This window comes from Capronia epimyces (assembly GCF_000585565.1).
Source record: "Capronia epimyces CBS 606.96 chromosome Unknown aczIQ-supercont1.1, whole genome shotgun sequence".
NCBI lineage: Eukaryota > Fungi > Ascomycota > Eurotiomycetes > Chaetothyriales > Herpotrichiellaceae > Capronia > Capronia epimyces.
The window spans coordinates 3,205,597-3,222,590 of NW_006912904.1; the positions used below are offsets into that span (position 1 = coordinate 3,205,597).

The following is a 16,994-nucleotide window of genomic DNA, read 5'->3' on the forward strand; positions in this document are numbered from 1 at the left end:
TCCATTCTCGACAATACGGATACTCGTAATGAGTGGTTCCTCGTCTAGAGTCTACTCAACTATTGGCTACACACGCGGAACCCTGGCCGAGAGCCTTAGTAATTGATGCTGTACGGATACTCCGTACAGAACTCGGTATAGGTCCCTATGGTACCAGAGAGTCCTCGCTGATAGAGCTGCTTTCTTGAAACCAAACCTCGTCCCAATGGCCCATCAGAGCCAGAGGACCCAGGATTATGAATGGCCTTGATGGAGAAAAGGGTTCCGTGTAAACAGTACCTATAAGCAATAGTAATTAGTGTCATATTCTAAATCAGACTCGCTTCAGATAGTATGTGTATACTTTGTATATCCGTACCGTAATGTAGTAGGATTAGATACCCCTAGCGAGGGAGGCGAACTCAGACAATCGTATGAATAGGAGGAGTTCTATCCCTTGTTCTTGGTCGTATTTCACCCTTTGCTTAATTTGGTGGCAAGGCAGGTGTTGGTGTTGATGTGACACCCACGTTGGATCGTGTTCTGTCCTTCCTGTCCCCTACGGCGCGGCTCTCCAGAGTCTACATACGCCATAATAACACAACACAGAGCTGGGTTTGCGCCGCGAGCCTTGTGTCGGCCCGACTCCGCTGTGTACTGTACAATGTATCCGTACAGGAACGGCGGAAAATTACAGAGGACACTTTTCTTTTTTCGTCGTCTTTTCAGTGCCAGATGGCAGAATGCGATCCTGGGCTGCGCAACTCGGCGAGGGGTAGGAATAGTGTGCCCTCCAGACTCCTGAGGGTGGCCTGGGTTCGAGCTTAGGAGGCCCCATGCGTGGCATCATAATGGTCGCGAAGGCGTGACCACCGCCCAGGAGTTGCGCGATAGCGAATCTTCGGTTCTGAGTGGCCAGACGCGCGGGGGTCGGGTTCCCCAGAGCCTTAGGCCCGTTCTCTGCCTCCAGAAGTACTCTGTACGGATCCCTAGATTACAATGTCACCTTATGCATCGAGGATGGCAATTCGTAGTTCGTAGCAAAGTAGGAGGAGTAGCCGTACCTAGTAGGAGGAGGTGGTGGTAGTGTCGGGACAAGCTCGCCGTCCCAGGGAGACGAGCACGAATCTACATAGGTAGATGTATAATTAATAATTAGTTGAACGGCACAGATCCGTTCCATACCTTAAATATGCATCTGTAGCCAGAGTATATGTATAAGTATAAGGGTCCGTCGTGCGGTGGAAACACCAGTAACAATTGAAGACCAATCCTGGCGTCAGCTTCAACAGAATCTTCTCCCCTGGCACAACCACATCCGCAACCGCAACCGTAACCATGATAACCAGACTGTCTGAGCCTCCCATTCGCCGCGTGGCCGTCATCGGCGCCGGCGTCAGTGGAGTTTCCACCGCGGCACATCTGATCGCTGAAGGGCTGGACGTGACCGTCTTCGAGAGGGCTCCTGTGTCCGGCGGCGTATGGTTCGTATAGAGAGAGACAGACATTGCCAGTGAGAGAGTGCTGTTCGTACCTAACTCGTTCAACAGGGTGCTGGATCCCAACATCCCATTTGAACCCGCCTATCCGGCCCCGAAGGCGTCGGTGGCCGAGTCGACCTTCTACGACCTCACAACCGAATCTGACAATCCACATATTCTACATTCATCGCCAGGGTGAGAGTGACCGATGCTCGAGTCGAGTAACCCCTGTCTGTGCTGGGCACAGTCCAAATTAGACCCCCTGCTGACTCACCAGATAGGCCCGCGTATGAAGGGCTGAAAAACAACGTCCCCACGCCGTTGATGGAATTGAGTCTCAACTCCTACAAGCCCAACACCGACTTGTTTGTCAGCCAGCGCATTCTCGCTGAGTATATCCAGGATACGGCGGCCAAGACTGGCGTGGCCGAGAGGACACTGCACGACACCAAAGTTGAGCATTTATCAAAGGAGCCCGGCGAGAGCGAGTGGACGGTCCGGACCTCAACCTGGGATCATGTCAAGAAGGAAAAGTCCAGCAGGGAATGGGTAAGTTCTTTCTGAAAGTGAGGAAGGGGAGGAGGAAGGATTGGCAGACAGACAGACCTCAAACCTCAGACTCCGCTGACTTGGGTGGCTTAGAAATTCGATGCGGTCGCCGTAGCCTCGGGTCATTATCACGCTCCCAAAGTGCCCAACATTCCGGGCCTGGTCGAATGGAAAAGGGCCTTCCCGACAAAAGTGCAACATTCGAAGAGATTCCGCAACCCCAAGGGATTTGACAATCAGGTAAGACCCCAAGGGTTTCCCCTGGATCGATGAGGCTGACATGACATCCTTCCAGACCATTCTGGTGATTGGCGGCAGTGCATCTTCCACCGACATTGCTCGCGAGCTGGGCCCGACCGCCAAGAAGATATGGCAGTCGACGAGAAAGGGCAAATACGACACGCCTGTCTCCATGCTGCCGGAGAACGCGACCCGGGTGGCCGAGATTGCCTCTTTCAGTCCGCTACCGGAAGACATTGACGGCTCCGGCTCCGGCTCCGGCCCAATCCCAGGCACGGTCACTTTGGTTGATGGCCAAGTGCTGGAAAATATCGACCGCGTCATCGTGGCGACGGGGTACCTGTTCACTCTCCCCTTCGCGCCGCAGTATCACCGAGACGACTTGTCGCCCCAGGAAGCGGACGACAAGGTCCTCATCACCGACGGTCTGCAGATGCACAACCTGCACGACGATATCTTTTACATTCCCGACCCGACCCTAGCGTTTGTCGGAGTACCCTTTTTCGTCGCCACCTTTTCCTTCTTCGAATTCCAGGCCATTGCGGTGGCCGCTTACTTTGCCGGCCTCACCACCCTTCCATCCGAGGCCGAGATGAGAGAAGAGTACAAGAAAAGAGTCGAGGCGGACGGCTATGGCAAAAAATTCCATATCCAGCAAGGAAGGGACCTCGAGTATGTTTCGCGCCTGATGGCATGGGTAAACAAGGACCTGGAGCCGTCCAAGAAGAAGACTGATGGATATTCCGAGAAATGGATCGCGACTCGAGACGCCCTTTTCAAGGAAATGACCAAGCCAGGTGGGATATTACATGATCCATCCAAGGATGAAGTCGAATGAAGATTGAAATGAATCAGATGTCTCTTGGCTCACGGTCCACTTTGGCATTGGTTTCGGCGGATAAATGGCCGTGAGTGAGTAGGCTTGCCACCAAAAAGGGGTGAAGTTGTGTGAGGTTTCGACTTCCGGGGACGCCAAATCTGTAGACTTGATAGCAAAAGCCGTGCAGTGCCAGTGCTGCATTCGTTCGTGCATGTACTCTGTACACCTTTGCCTGGCCTGATTCTTCCCGAGCGCAAATCCGCCCAATTGATTGGCAGCAGACTTCCCCACTCCCTGGTCTAGCCATGCTTCGTATAACACAGAGACAGAGCGCGAAGATAAACGCTGTGAGAGAGTGGACTTCCTCCAGGCCAACCTTTCAACAGGGTTCTTTCAGCATATATAAAGGCGTTTCAGTCCAACCTTGTCGATTTCGAAAGGTCCATGTGATATACCACTGAGAACAAATCCAGTTCACAATGTCGTCTCCGTGGCCCTCGGTCACGAAAACCTTCCACCACTCCCCATATGAAGCCATCGATCCCAGAAACCCCAGCCTCTCGGCCCAGGGTAAGGTGGTCATCGTGACTGGCGGAGCTAGCGGGGGGGGAAAATCAATTGCTACCGCCTTCACCATAGCTGGGGCTCGGGCAGTGATCATTCTAGGGAGAACCAAAGAAACCCTCGAAGCCACCACACAAGTTCTCTCATCCCTAGCTTTGAGCCAGACGAAGAAGCCAAGTCTGATCAGGTATTTTGTTGCGGACGTCAGAGATACCCAAGCCATCGCCCTGGTCTTTCAAACTGTCCGACAAGAGATCGGAGCGGTGGACATCTTGGTCAACAATGCGGGATACCTGAGCACACTCGACACGACGGAAAACTCGGACATTGAAGACTATTGGACCTCCTTTGAGGTGAACGTCAAAGGCACCTTGAACGTCGTTCAAGCATTCCTTCGATTCGGTCGCGACAAGACTGCCACGGCCAAGAGACAGCCAACGATCCTCAATGTGTCCACGGCTGGCGTCCACCTTCCCTGTATCCCGCGATACTCATCGTACGCCGCGTCCAAGGTCGCAGCCTGGAAATTGGTGGAGTACGTTGCATTTGAGACAGCAGGAAGCGTGCGTGTCTTCTCGATCCATCCAGGATCAATTGAAACGGACATGAGCAGGAAAGCCAACATTCAGCCACTCGACGATTTCGGTATGTACCGACGACAGACCTCACTCATCGCAAGGAGCTAACTGTTATCCCAGCATTACCCGGCGCATTCTGTGTATGGCTTTCGGCAACACCAGAGGCCGACTTCCTGCATGGCAGGCTAGTTTGGAGTAATTGGGACGTCCAAGAGTTGATGGAGAGGAAACCTGAAATCATACGCGAGGATTTATTTACCTTGAAGCTGTCGGGTTGGCATGATTGATGTACAGAGTCAGACGGGGAACTATATCATCTCGGTATATGACCAGGGCCATTATATCCACCTTTTCAACTGCCGGAGGCCTTTCAATCGATCGCGGTAGATCCTAGAAGATAGACTCCAAAATCGATCGGCGGAGGGGTGAACTCCCACTAATTGATGTTGGACAGTGTCATTGTTCCTATCTCTTGTGGTATTGTTGATCAACTCGATTCGATAAGAGTACAACGGATGCTTGAGGGACCTTCGATTTGCTGTGGTTGAGATGAGTTGGATACATGTAGATAGATGCAGTGGTGACCTGCAAGGAACAGTTTGTACCTTTCGATCCAAGTTGTTTTCGTATTTCTTGGCAAGGCTGAGCCTGGCGCAGTCCAGCCTGCTGCCCACCTCCAACTATTCCAGTACTAATTATACTATACAGTATCGTCACTGTTCAGCATCAGGCCACTCACCAGGGAGCCCCCAATATACGACTGCCGAGGATTATTTTGAGAAACTCTCTCCAGTCGTCGTGGCATGAATTACACCTAGGCCATTGAGACCAGCCCTGCCTTCACGAACCACGTCCTTCAGAGTGCCTTCAGATCCCCCCGCTCAGCATGAAGGTCTCTCCAAGCAGACAACAAGAACTGCTCCTTCTGTCGTCCATCCTCCGAGCATCCCGACCGCTGTGTGCAAGGTGTACACATTCTCGCTCACGACAGTCTGCATCTCCGCTGAGCCCACCCGCCCAGCGGTCTTTCTCGATTCTCAATCGCCCTCCGCCGAATTATCCAGGCCATGTCCCGCTCACACGTGTCGAACGTCTGGGCTTAGCGGTCGGCAGCGCAATCACATCACTAACGAACCCATACCGGCATGACATGATAGCTGCGTTGGGGGAGGCGACGGCCCAGCCGTTCTTCATTACTCGGCTGCGGAACCGAATGCTCTCAGATCCAACCGGCAGGAGAATTCTACGAGATCGACCCCGGATCACGTCCAAGACCATGTCGTTGGAAAAGCTACGGAGGCTACCGGAGGACACCGTGGGGAGAACATATGCAGCATGGTTGGACCGGGAAGGTGTCACGCCCGACACAAGGGACCCCGTCCGGTACATTGACGACGAAGAGGAGGCGTATGTGATGCAGAGGTATCGCGAGTGTCACGATTTCTATCATGCCGTGACTGGCCTCCCTGTCTGGGTAGAGGGTGAAGTGGGACTGAAGGCGTTCGAGTTCGCCAATACAGGGTTACCAATGACTGGGCTCAGTCTGGCTGCGATTGTCAGACTCAAACCGCAGGAACGGCAGAGGATGTTTGAGATATTCTTGCCCTGGGCCTTTGCCAATGGCTGGCGGAGTAAAGACCTGATCAATGTATATTGGGAGGAAGAACTCGAGACAAACGTTGCAGAACTGCGAAATCGTCTCGGGATCGAACAGCCTCCGGACCTCCGGGCCATCAGGAGGAAACTGAAAGAGGAACGCAGAGCAGCAAAGGCTGCGAGGGAGGCGGCGTTGATGAACAGCACCACTGCCGCTCCCGCTCCCGCTCAGTCAACTGCCTGAGCCTGCATGTATGAAAAGCTCAAGATAGTTATCGGGGTATCATATGCGTGGGCACGTTGGGCCGTCGTGTACAACATCAGTTACTGTGATACTTTCTTCAAGACTCCTTCAGCAGGTCGTCCAGATCGTCGTCATCGTCCCAGCCGCCTCTCCGCACCACCTTGACGCTTTCCACAGTGTGTCCCGTCTGTTTCTCGTGCTCTGACAAACTCGCAAGCATATCCTTAAGTTGATCTTCGGTGACTTTGGCGCGCAGCTGACCCGACCGAGCCAGCATGATCAATCTATTCTCGACGTCAGTCGCGCGTGACTCTTTGACCATTCGTATCCGGCCCAGTCGGTCCGCGGCTTCAGGTTCGAGGATCTGGTTGAGGATGGATGATCGTGCTTCTGTTTCTTGTTTCCTGCACCGTTGGTTAGCCTCATTGGAGGCGGTGGCGTTGACAGACTCCCCTTCTCTGGTCCTGGTCATCCTCCTCGCCGTTGTCGCCTGATCCTCCTCTCCCTTGCTGCTTGAGCTGCGCCAGCCGAGCTGCTCTGATCTGTGTTCGTCAGTCGCTGCCCGGGCCGGGAGATGTGACGGCTTTACCTTAGCTAGGTCGTCATCCGCCATGTTGGATTATTGCACCTGTGGTCCGAACTGGTGTGGACAGTAATATAGGGATGGACTTTGGAAAATACTGCGCGGGGCAACAATGATCAGGATCCGGCCGGTACAGAACTAATTAGAGCCTAGTACGGGCGCAGTTGTGCCCCCAAGCAGACCAGAAAAAACAGGGGCGAGTTCGCCGGAGCTAGACTTGGACGCCGCTCTGACTGGCCCGAGCAGCCCAAAGTCGACAGCCTAAGGGCCCTAAGCCTTAGGACTCCTATGTACGAGTAGTATGTATGCCCCCAGCTTGGTGCCCCCGGTACTGTACTGAGTAGAAAGACTGCAAATGACCACGGGGCCGCCCGATAACCACCTTGACCAACAGATCACCTCATCTAAACCTTCCGCGAGGGAGATCAGTCGTTGTCCTATACCGTATGCCGTCTACCGGGGGGTTTCACCATCATTCTTCCGTCACTCCATTTCATCGAGAGACTACGAGAAAGCGTGTGACAGCGGCCGCAACTCTAGTCCACCATCTACCTGCCTGCACAGACACGGCCGTTACAAGCATGCATTGCACGACAGCTGCATGAAACACGTCGCCGTCCCGCAGACGTTGACAGCTGGAGCTTCGATCCTATACTGGACGTCATCTTTCAGATGCATGCCTGGACATATCATGCCTCTTTTCTAGGAGCAGGGACGCCGTCGCACTCGCGCTCAATATCTCTCGGCCCGCCACTGGCCGAGTTGCAGCACGATTCACTGTCGAAGGCGAAATCCACCTCGAATTTGCACACAATGGCAACCGTCGATGCCTCTCCGCCGAAAGGTCAAAATGGCTCTCCAGAGACGTCCTTTCGGACGATAGCCGATCCTCGAAACGCAAGCACCACCGACCTGTCCAGATCCGACTCCGAGTCTTCCAGACATCCCGATCTCAACAGCGAAGTTGCCGCCTTGAGCGACAAGCTCATTAGTGCCATCAACCACCAGACCACTCTCGATGACACGCTGGCACAAACGAGGCAGGAACTAGAAGCGTCCAAGGCAAGGGTCGCAAAACTGGAAGCAGAGGCGAGGGAATATGAAGAGAAGGTTGCACGTGGGGATCTGCTCGCAAAGGAGAGTGTTGAAGAACAAACCAACAAGCTTTGGGCCGAGCTCGAGGAGGAACGGAGGCAAAAGGTACAGATCCAACAAGAAAAGCGCGGGATCGAGTCGGAACTGGAAACCCTCACCGCGTCTTTGTTCGATGAGGCCAATAAGATGGTGGCGACTGCCAATCGAGATCGTGATGCCACAGAGAAGAAGAATCAGCAGCTCCGAGACCAAATCAAAGATGGAGAGGCGGTGATTGCGTCTCAGACTGAGCAGCTGACCGAACTCAAGGAACTCATGCAGCAGATCGGGCCAAGTTCAGATTATCGAAGGGAGCTTGACTCACCCCGGGTATCACTGGCACCTTCGAGTCCGGGGGTTGCAAGGGAAGACAACAACCTCGTCCGTCTTCTCGAAGCCATGAATCTATCGCCCATCTACCCCGAGCATGGCGAAATCACTCCCAGCCCTTCGACTCAGCTCACTCATCTAATCAGACCTGTCTGCCGGACAGACATCCCTGCCTATGAGGATTTTAGAACTCTTGTCCACACTTCACACTTCCGCTCGCACAATCCCTCTCACGCCCCATCACGAGCGGGGTCTGGCTCGTACGGAGGTCTCAACATGATGGGACTCGGTTCGCTGAACAACAATTCGAATCCGAATCTCTCGCAAATCTCTCAACCCGCGACCTCGAAATTAGCCAATTCACCGAATTTGCCCGGGTCATTCAGTCCCAACCCCGATAGCAAGGGCCCTGTACCACTTAAAGATACTCGCTTCTACAAGCGGATCTTGGTCGAGGACATCGAACCGACATTGCGCCTCGATCTCTCCCCAACCCTTTCATGGTTGAATCGCCGCAGTATCCTGTCGGCACTTGGTGAATCGACACTCATTGTCGAACCTATCCCTGAAGCCTCTTTTAAACTGTACGGAAAATACACTCCTTGTGCACTGTGTGGGGAAAACAGAAAGGAAGGGGAAAACCCGCGCACGCACGCGATGAGGGTACGTGAAGGAGAAGGTGCAACGAAGTGGTCGATCTGCACCCTGTGTCTGGAAAAGGTACGTGGGGTGGGTGACTTGGTGGCTTATGTGCGCATGGTCCGAGAAGGGGTTGTGAAAGTCGGAGACAGGAAGGATGAAGAAGACGCCTGGGAAGAGTTGGTCCGGTTAAGGGAACGGTTGTTCTGGGCCAGGATGGCGGGTGGTGTGGTCCCCGCATTCCTGCCAACGCCTAAGCAGACACCAGTCGAGGATGGGAAGATGGAGGTTGTGGCGGATGCGAGTGGCGAGATGGGGAAGGACGACAGTGCTCCCCATGCGGAAGCCAGCACGCCGCCACAGCATGCTGTGGATCAGTCTCAGGATTCGACTCCCGATGCAGAACATGCCGAGTCCGAGACTGCCTCTGAGCAGGCGGCGCAACTTCAACTCCAGCAAGCTCTGGATGAAAGTCTGACCACATTCGACAACTTCAAAGAGAAGAGGATAAGCGGCCACGGCAATCCTCGGAGCTCGAGCACGCCGCCGACGACGCCGCCTCGTCAGCCGCCTGTCAAACGGCAATCATCCGGCGGAGGCGGCCTTAGCTTCCCGAGAATCAATATTCCTAGGCTTCCGACGGCCTTTTGGGAAGGCCAGGTCAATACACTGCACTAGCCAGGATTGATTTTGCAGTATACACCAAACAGAATGGAAGAAGGGTTTGTCGCACGTTGTACCATAATACTCTAAAAACACGCGGGAACTGGCCCAGCACCACGAGAAGGCCACACGAAAACAAGAGACGGAATTTCTGGAGTGGCTGAGATTCGATCGCATCGTCGTCTTCTGTCGACCCGGCTGTTGAAAGGAGGCCACCGCATGGCAGACCTCCAAGCTACTGAGACGGGAAAATGCAGGACCGGCCCCGAAAGAGGAGGAGGAGGAGGTATAGGAGGGCCGACGGTCTAGCAACTCACCGTAATTGTATAATATTAGCGACATTTCGGGTATCATTTCAGGGTTCTACTACCTAGTATATGTTGATGGATGGCCCGGACACACGTTTCCACGGAACAAGAGGGGGTCCAAGGGGCTTGCCCTTGGGATACTACATAATATCTGTCCCTGTGTGGCGAAAAGGCGTCTGTGCCGAAAAGACTATATTTTGGAGGTCTCGCCTTTTCCAACACATGAAGCTATAGTGATTTTACTGTCCAAACATAACGACCTCACCAGCAAGATGATAAAGGTAGCAGGCTTTAGTGCCTGTATGTACCATCTCTCCATGACGTAAATAGGTGACATACCTTGTCGGCTCTGAATGCATGTATATGCATTGTTCCATTCTCAGCCGGTCATGTGTAATACTTGACTTGACTTGACTTGACTTGACTTGACTTGACTTGACTTGACTTTGCTTGACTTGACTTGGCCGGGCCCACTGAGTGACATCTTGTACTTCTATGCAACTTGACTTGACTTGACCGGGCCCATTGAGTGACATGTTGTACTCTATCCATGGCTAATGGCTATCAGTCCTCTATCCATGGCTAATGGCCATCAGCGAGACGAACTCCTGGGAGGAAAGCATGTACAGCGTGACACCCTCGATGGTATAGCCGCAGGAAGGAGCAGATGGCGGGACACTCGACTCTGGCCCTCGCTGCGATCCACCAGATAGCGCGACCAGCTTTGCGATACCACAGGTACAGCAACAACAGAGCGACGGGGTCTTTGTCCAGCAGCAAGGATCTGAAAGGCCCGCGGATGGTGCGCGTGAAGAGTTCGCTGTGACCCGTGGTGACCTGGCTGTCCGGCAGATGCAGGATCTGGGAGACGGCATGGGCAGCGTGGAAATACGGATTGTCTTCTGCCGTAGAGGAGTGGTCCAGACGGCAGGCGATGGCCAAGCCCGTTGGGATGCCGTCGATGCCTTGCTCCGGCAGCGGCGAGTGCATTCGAGCAAAGGTCGGCGCTAGCACGCGGAAAAGACTGTCCGGTCGGAGCGGGTCGGCGACGCGCCATAGGGACATTTTACCCTCGCTCATGCGTAACCATTCCAGATCGCGATCCCGATCCCGTTCCGCTGAGAAGGAGGAGGAGGAGGGGTCCGAGGGCTTGAGAGGCCACGATTCTTCCGGTGTGTCGGAATCTGGGTTCGCAAAGGTCAAGACGGCTAGAGCTGCGGCCGTGGCCCAGATTGGATCCTTGTCTTTCGTCTCGATCGGCTCCCTTAACCGTCTGTTAAAGAGAACTGTGCTTTGGTAGCAGTGGTAGCACTCTTCTCGGGTGCGACGACAGCCTGGCCGTGACGATGACCGGCTGTTCAGATGGCGGTCATACGCAAGCGCCACTGCTAGTGAGGCGTGCATCAAGAAAGGGTGCTGTCAATCATGGCCATGTCAGTAGATAGCCATCTACCATCGGGGGTCTCGTAATGATCATAGACAATCACCTCACCAACCCAGGCCGAGTCTAGATCTTGTCCCTTGTCCAAGGGGGACCAACCCATCTTAACTGGAATGAGACTTACCGAGAAGGCCAGTGTCAAGAGCTTGCGGTTGACTTGGATCATATTGGGGTCGTCGGGGGTAATGAGACTTCGGCCTAGGTACCGGGTGATGAAGTCTTGACACTTTGCGCTCAACTGATAGAATGTTGATGCGTCACATGTCCACACCGCACCGGTGAGAGGAGGTGGAGGTGGAAGTTCTGTTCTTTCTCGACCGACCTGGGTCCATCGGCATCGCGATGGGTATGACCGGACTGAGTCATCGGCGACGGGCTGCAGATCAGGAACATTCGGCTGGAAATTGCATAAGATCCCAAATGAACGACATCTCTTGCACTGTGGTTTCCCTTCATCGCACTACAAGCTCAACGCAATTCGGTCAGCTGAACACCATTCTGTTCGGTGTTTCCAGAAAGTCCGCATAGATACTATAGGTACCTAATAGTATTGTCCATTCCCACAGTTCACCCTTACCTTGAGCTTTCGGAGCTTGCAATTCCGGCAGCCAAATCGCGACCTCCGCATGGTCCGGCGCTCTGGAGACCTTTCTGTGCAAGTCGACGCCATACTAGTATCTAGTATGCGTGCTTGTTTGGTGATCCCATGGGAGGTGGGAGGTAGGAGGTGTGGATGGGTATGGATCGCTTGACTACGAGGCGTTTCCGGAGTCCAAAGGGACGGACGCCCAAAGTATCCCTACCTAGTACGCGTAGAAAGTGGATGTCAGAGCGCCTTCAGGTGGATCGATCAAGCATGGCGATGGTTCCGCAAATATCTAATATCTCATTAGATGGTAGCAAGGCGGTCCATGTACGGATAAGGAATTGTCGAGAGGTAGGGGGAGGAAAGATGCCGGGGCGGAAGATAGAGATTACTCGAAATTTCGGGAGAGGAAGAAACTCTCTAATTACCAGCATTGTTAGTCTATTCGTAGTACTGTTTTGGCACTAGTCTGGGATAAGTGCTGCCTTGGCACTGCACTAAACCCACAGAACACTAGTACTAGTACATCGCCTAGATCCTTAGTACGGACTAGTACCGGCTCTTCGACGCTAACTCTCTTTCGGCTATCAAGGCCTCGCACTAACCACCATCCGGGTGCAGAAGCCTCTGATTGGCTGCTGGTTCCAAAATCGCCCATCCCCATCTACATCTACGGAGTCCTCAGTATGATTGATGATTGAGAGTCCTCATGCCGCAAATTCAAGAACACTAGGTACGTAAAAGCCACAGGTCTTGCAGTCATGCAGTCATGCAGTCATGCAGTCATGCAGGGCGAGCCGGCGTGTATTTAAGTACCAGGCGATCCTCCTGAAAAGTGTAGAAGCATCTCTTCTCAATCCCAACTACTAAGCCACTGCGCGTCCTTCCTTCACTAAGCTTAGGTACATCACGGAAGCACCTTTCATCTTTCACGTTTATCCTCGACCTTTTCTTGAATCTCGAGTCATCACCAAGGCCAAAAACAATAAGAATAGCTAGCCTGCACCGTCACCGTCACCGTCACCGTCAAAAAACAATAAGAATAGCTAGTCTGCACCGTCACCATGACATCCCCATCCCCATTCTCCCTCCCCGCCGTCCTCAACCCACCCATGACCGGGCGCGAAGCCGTGGTCGACGCGCTATACCGGTGCGTCATGGCCTTCGACACCAACGACACGGCCCTGTTCGACTCGAGCTTCATGCCCGATGGCGTGTTTGAGGTCAACGGGCGTGCCCTGGAAGGACTAGCCGAGATCCACGCCACCGGGCTCGCCCTCATCTTCCAGCTCGACACGACGCACCTGGTGAGCAATGTGCGTGTTCACATGAGAACGGGCACTGGTACTCCTAAAGCCGGGCCTGTGGAGAAGGAGGTGGAGGAGAAGGAGGCTAGTCTGACGGCTACCGTACTCTCGCAGCACTTCGCCGGGGGTAAGGGCATGGAGCCCGGTCAGAAGAACCTGATGTCCGGTAGCCTGTACCGCGCAGAGCTGACCCAGGACACGGACCGGTTGTGGAAGTTCAGCCACATGCAGATCAAGTCGACCTGGGTGCAAGGTGATTATAGCGTGGTCGGGGGTAATTTCGCCGACATGGGCCAGTGAACACACCACACTGAGCTTTAGATGGCTTCTGGTTGACTTCTTGTAAATACACCTTACATACAAATCGGGCCAAGTCGTATGGTATGTAGGTAGTTACTCGAAATCCATCAGTCACAGCGTTGTTCATATGGTACTAGGTAGGTAGTAGTCATCTCAATATAGGCTATATGTCAGGACCCCAACTTGGGAACAGTATCTCGAGACCGCTCACCCCCAAACGCTGCTCTAGTCAAGCTTTGTCAGAGACACTTGGGAGTTGGGACTGGGACTGGGACTGGAACTGAAGCCACAGGATCATTTGCATTAATGACTGGCACTGGAACTGCGAGTGGTGTGGATAAGGACAGGACAAGGATAGTCTATGTCTTGCGACACAGGATCTGGCCATGTGGGATGACCATCAAGGCATCTTCCTGGGTGCCCCAGAACCTCCAGGCCTCGGAGATGGCCTTGATCTCATCGTCGGTGGTGAAACCCTCGCGGACAGCGGTGGTCGCGAACCCCGGCTGCAAGATCCTCCCGGTCCAGCTGAGAGAAAAGTGGCGGACCCTCTCACCGGTATATCGCCAGGAGTCCCAGCTGGCGTCTATGTCGTGGGGGGTGAAGCCGGCCTGTCGGGCCCAGACATGACAGTATCGGCCGGCGTTGGGCTCGCCACCGTTGGACTTTGCCACTTTCTGATACAGGTCGGCCCAACGCGAGATCTCGGGCAGTTCGGGATACCAGGCCCAGGCCTTGTAGTCAGCCTCGCGTGCGGCGACGCGTCCGCCCGGTTTGGCGACCCGGCGCATCTCGCGCAGAATGCCGACGGGGTCCTTGACGTGCTGGAGCACCTGGTGACAGTAGACAATGTCGAACGAGTCGTCCGGGTACGGCAGGCTGTTGGCATCGGCGGTCTCGAATGCCACGTTCGTCAAGCCACGCTCCGCGGCGACTTGTCGGGCTTGCGTCAACACGCCTTCCACCGCGTCGCTGCCAATCACTTTGCCCTGCGGTACCAGCGCCGCCAGGTCGGCCGTGATGGTGCCGGGACCGCAGCCGACGTCGAGGATCGTGTCGGTCGGTCGGATGTGTGGGAGCAAGAACGCCGCCGAGTCTTGAGCGGTGCGTCGCGCATGGTCTTGCACTACAGACTTGTCGTGGCCGTGCGAGTAAACGGCTTGTTCTTTGGCCATTGTGTTGTGCTGGGGGGGCACTCTGTCTTGATTAAACTCGGGTCGGAGAGCGCAACAGCCACGGATTTGTAAACAGGGTTTCAGCTCCTGCAGTCAGTCCAATGTCAATCGCCGTCACAGAGGGTTGTTTATGTGCCTCTGCACCAGGGGAGTTGTAGAGCCGATATCGGCCAGCTTCACCCTCGCATAGGCAGGCTGCTAGCAGGCTGGGGTTTAAGCGCGGCGAATGAGCGAATAGCAAATGGTCAATGGTCAATGGTCAACAGTCAACGGTCAACGGTAACGGTCAACGGTCCATGCAATGACTGACTGCACACTGGATACACCGATGCCGGACATCCCTGGCCGCTGAGGCTGAGATGCTGGCGTGGAAGAGATGCAAGAACAAGAAGAGAAAGAAGCCGCGCCGCTTTTGGGAGCCCGGGGCTTAGGTAAGCAGTTACTCTAAAGCGGCAGGCATCTTTCCCAAACAAACATCCGAAGCACATGCCTCGTTTGCTGGACCACGGTAACGGAGGGAGTACAGCATCTCTGAGAGGGAGAGGGGTCCCTACATCTATCCGCATCCATATATTCTGCCCTGTTTTGTTGCTTCATATCACATGCCATCATGCCGTGCTCTGCACTGTTTGACCTCGACGAGTTTGCAGATGCTGTAGTCGGCGAGCAGTGAGAATACAGATACGCCTTGTACCGTGAGTCTCCAGACGCTGCCTCCGTCATGGAACTACTGTCACAAGTGTTGGGCGCCGTGCTGGGGTTCCTTCGTTGCCTGCTCTTGCTGATCTGGATCGAACCCCTCCTCGGGACCAAATCAAAGTCGGTTGATGCCGACAAAGTCGCCACGACCTACGAAGAGTGGGCTGCCTGGCAGTTCGAGTACGACGCGCTCCATGGCGTGGATGACTGGGTCAACATTGACCGCCACTCTAGCTACGACTGGCAGGTCCTCAGGAGCCTGAAGCGCGATCTGGAGCGCTGCCGGAGACTGGGCGACGACCGCGGACTCTGCAATCAGCTGCGGGCCCAAAGCTCTCGCAACATGTGTCGCATCTTGTCGCCCGCTCTGTTCCGGAAGTCACCAGTCCAGACGAAGCGCCTGATCCATGATTACATCAAGGAAGTACGTCAATGTATCGCCCACATTGCAGACCGCCACTCCTTTGGCGCGGGAACCACCATCGTCTCGTCGCAAGAGAAGCGACAAGTCTTGAATGACATGCGAACTGCCCTTGGTCGAACCACGCTGGCGCTGCAAGGCGGAGCCATGGTCAGCATGAGCCATCTCGGCGTGGTCAAGGCGCTCTACCTCCAGCGATTGCTTCCCCAGATCATCACCGGAACCGGGTCGGGCGCCTTGATCGCGGCTCTGGTGTGTGCCACGCCGGACGACGGCCTCCTCGATGTCCTGGGCGGGTCACGCATCGACCTCGAGGCGTTTGATCGCGCTGGCATCCGACGCTCCACGGGTCGGTGGTTCTCTTGGCCTTGGCCGGGGTCGTCCGTCCTGGCCACTATCAGACGGCGGTACAGGCGATACCGAACCAAAAAGCACTTCTTTGACATCGACATCCTGCAAGAATGCGTGCGAGACAATCTGGGAGATCTCACGTTCGAAGAGGCGTACGCAAAGACTGGGAGAATCCTGAACATCACCATCGCCATGTCTGAGGTGGCTGGCACCCCCCAGCTGCTCAACTACATTACGGCTCCTCACGTTCTGGTCTGGTCGGCAGTCGTGGCCTCCATCGCCACGTCCAAGCAAATGTACGCGCCCGTCCAGTTGCTTTGTAAGAGTGAGACCGGCGCCGTCACTCTCTATTTTGCCGCCGACAGCTCGGAGAAGGGGAGCAAGCGCCACGATGCCGTGCATCCCGAGGCGCCTTTGCAGCGGATCGGGGAGCTGTTCAACGTCAACCACTTTATTGTATCGCAGACGAGGCCCTATGTAGCCCCGTTCATCGAGTGGCAGCAGGCCGCCGACCATCATCAGCCGCTAGGTGTCATCGTCCGCTTTTGGCTGGATGAGTGGCTGCATTGGCTCGAGGTGCTGAATGCGTTCGGCATGCTGCCTACATTTCTGCAACGTGTCTTGATGGACGAAGTAGTCCCCAGCTTTGCATCGTGGTCCAAAATCTCCATCACGCCGCAGATCCGCCTGTGGGATTTGTTCGGTCTCTTCGAAACGCCCACAGCGGCCAGGTTGCAAGCATGGAGTCTGAGAGGGGAGAGACGCACATGGCCTTCCATCTGCGAGCTGCGATGCCGATGCGACATCGAGTTCACCTTGGACGCGGCATATGCCAGGGTTCGTCGGCGCGCGACGGCAGCCATCATCAACCCAACCTAGAACTGGTCCTTTCTTAGTCCTGTATGCAACTCGTGGCTGTGCAGATTGTGGCGTCTTGCTCCAGCAGCCACCACAGCCACCACATGGTGATAGCCATCCCCTCGAGTGACATCATATCTGTCAGATC

The 16,994-nt window shown here is 54.7% G+C and overlaps 9 protein-coding genes across 9 annotated transcripts; 6 read left to right on the forward strand and 3 right to left on the reverse strand.

Annotated features, from left to right (window-relative positions):
* Window positions 1-1,317: 1,317 nt before the first annotated feature.
* Window positions 1,318-3,087, forward strand: A1O3_01175 (uncharacterized protein; the record flags this gene model as incomplete). The annotated part of the gene is made up of 5 exons (XM_007731323.1): window positions 1,318-1,463; window positions 1,530-1,655; window positions 1,742-2,009; window positions 2,103-2,249; window positions 2,305-3,087. 5 exons carry the CDS (start codon window positions 1,318-1,320, stop codon window positions 3,085-3,087), a joined length of 1,470 nt encoding a protein of 489 aa, XP_007729513.1.
* Window positions 3,088-3,548: 461 nt separating this feature from the next.
* A1O3_01176 (uncharacterized protein) lies at window positions 3,549-4,498 on the forward strand (the record flags this gene model as incomplete). Its single annotated transcript, XM_007731324.1, has 2 exons — window positions 3,549-4,278; window positions 4,332-4,498. 2 exons carry the CDS (start codon window positions 3,549-3,551, stop codon window positions 4,496-4,498), a joined length of 897 nt encoding a protein of 298 aa, XP_007729514.1.
* Window positions 4,499-5,097: 599 nt separating this feature from the next.
* A1O3_01177 (uncharacterized protein) lies at window positions 5,098-6,051 on the forward strand (the record flags this gene model as incomplete). Its single annotated transcript, XM_007731325.1, has 1 exon — window positions 5,098-6,051. The coding sequence occupies one exon, from the start codon at window positions 5,098-5,100 to the stop codon at window positions 6,049-6,051; it is 954 nt and encodes a 317-aa protein (XP_007729515.1).
* Window positions 6,052-6,148: 97 nt separating this feature from the next.
* A1O3_01178 (programmed cell death protein 5) lies at window positions 6,149-6,664 on the reverse strand (the record flags this gene model as incomplete). Its single annotated transcript, XM_007731326.1, has 1 exon — window positions 6,149-6,664. The coding sequence occupies one exon, from the start codon at window positions 6,662-6,664 to the stop codon at window positions 6,149-6,151; it is 516 nt and encodes a 171-aa protein (XP_007729516.1).
* A 783-nt stretch (window positions 6,665-7,447) lies between these two features.
* Window positions 7,448-9,415, forward strand: A1O3_01179 (uncharacterized protein; the record flags this gene model as incomplete). Its single annotated transcript, XM_007731327.1, has 1 exon — window positions 7,448-9,415. The coding sequence occupies one exon, from the start codon at window positions 7,448-7,450 to the stop codon at window positions 9,413-9,415; it is 1,968 nt and encodes a 655-aa protein (XP_007729517.1).
* Window positions 9,416-10,290: 875 nt separating this feature from the next.
* On the reverse strand, window positions 10,291-11,819 carry A1O3_01180 (uncharacterized protein; the record flags this gene model as incomplete). Its single annotated transcript, XM_007731328.1, has 3 exons — window positions 10,291-11,124; window positions 11,274-11,609; window positions 11,727-11,819. The coding sequence occupies 3 exons, from the start codon at window positions 11,817-11,819 to the stop codon at window positions 10,291-10,293; spliced, it is 1,263 nt and encodes a 420-aa protein (XP_007729518.1).
* Window positions 11,820-12,799: 980 nt separating this feature from the next.
* A1O3_01181 (uncharacterized protein) lies at window positions 12,800-13,342 on the forward strand (the record flags this gene model as incomplete). Its single annotated transcript, XM_007731329.1, has 1 exon — window positions 12,800-13,342. The coding sequence occupies one exon, from the start codon at window positions 12,800-12,802 to the stop codon at window positions 13,340-13,342; it is 543 nt and encodes a 180-aa protein (XP_007729519.1).
* A 359-nt stretch (window positions 13,343-13,701) lies between these two features.
* On the reverse strand, window positions 13,702-14,517 carry A1O3_01182 (uncharacterized protein; the record flags this gene model as incomplete). The annotated part of the gene is made up of 1 exon (XM_007731330.1): window positions 13,702-14,517. One exon carries the CDS (start codon window positions 14,515-14,517, stop codon window positions 13,702-13,704), a length of 816 nt encoding a protein of 271 aa, XP_007729520.1.
* Window positions 14,518-15,238: 721 nt separating this feature from the next.
* Window positions 15,239-16,867, forward strand: A1O3_01183 (uncharacterized protein; the record flags this gene model as incomplete). The annotated part of the gene is made up of 1 exon (XM_007731331.1): window positions 15,239-16,867. The coding sequence occupies one exon, from the start codon at window positions 15,239-15,241 to the stop codon at window positions 16,865-16,867; it is 1,629 nt and encodes a 542-aa protein (XP_007729521.1).
* Between the last annotated feature and the right edge of the window lie 127 nt (window positions 16,868-16,994).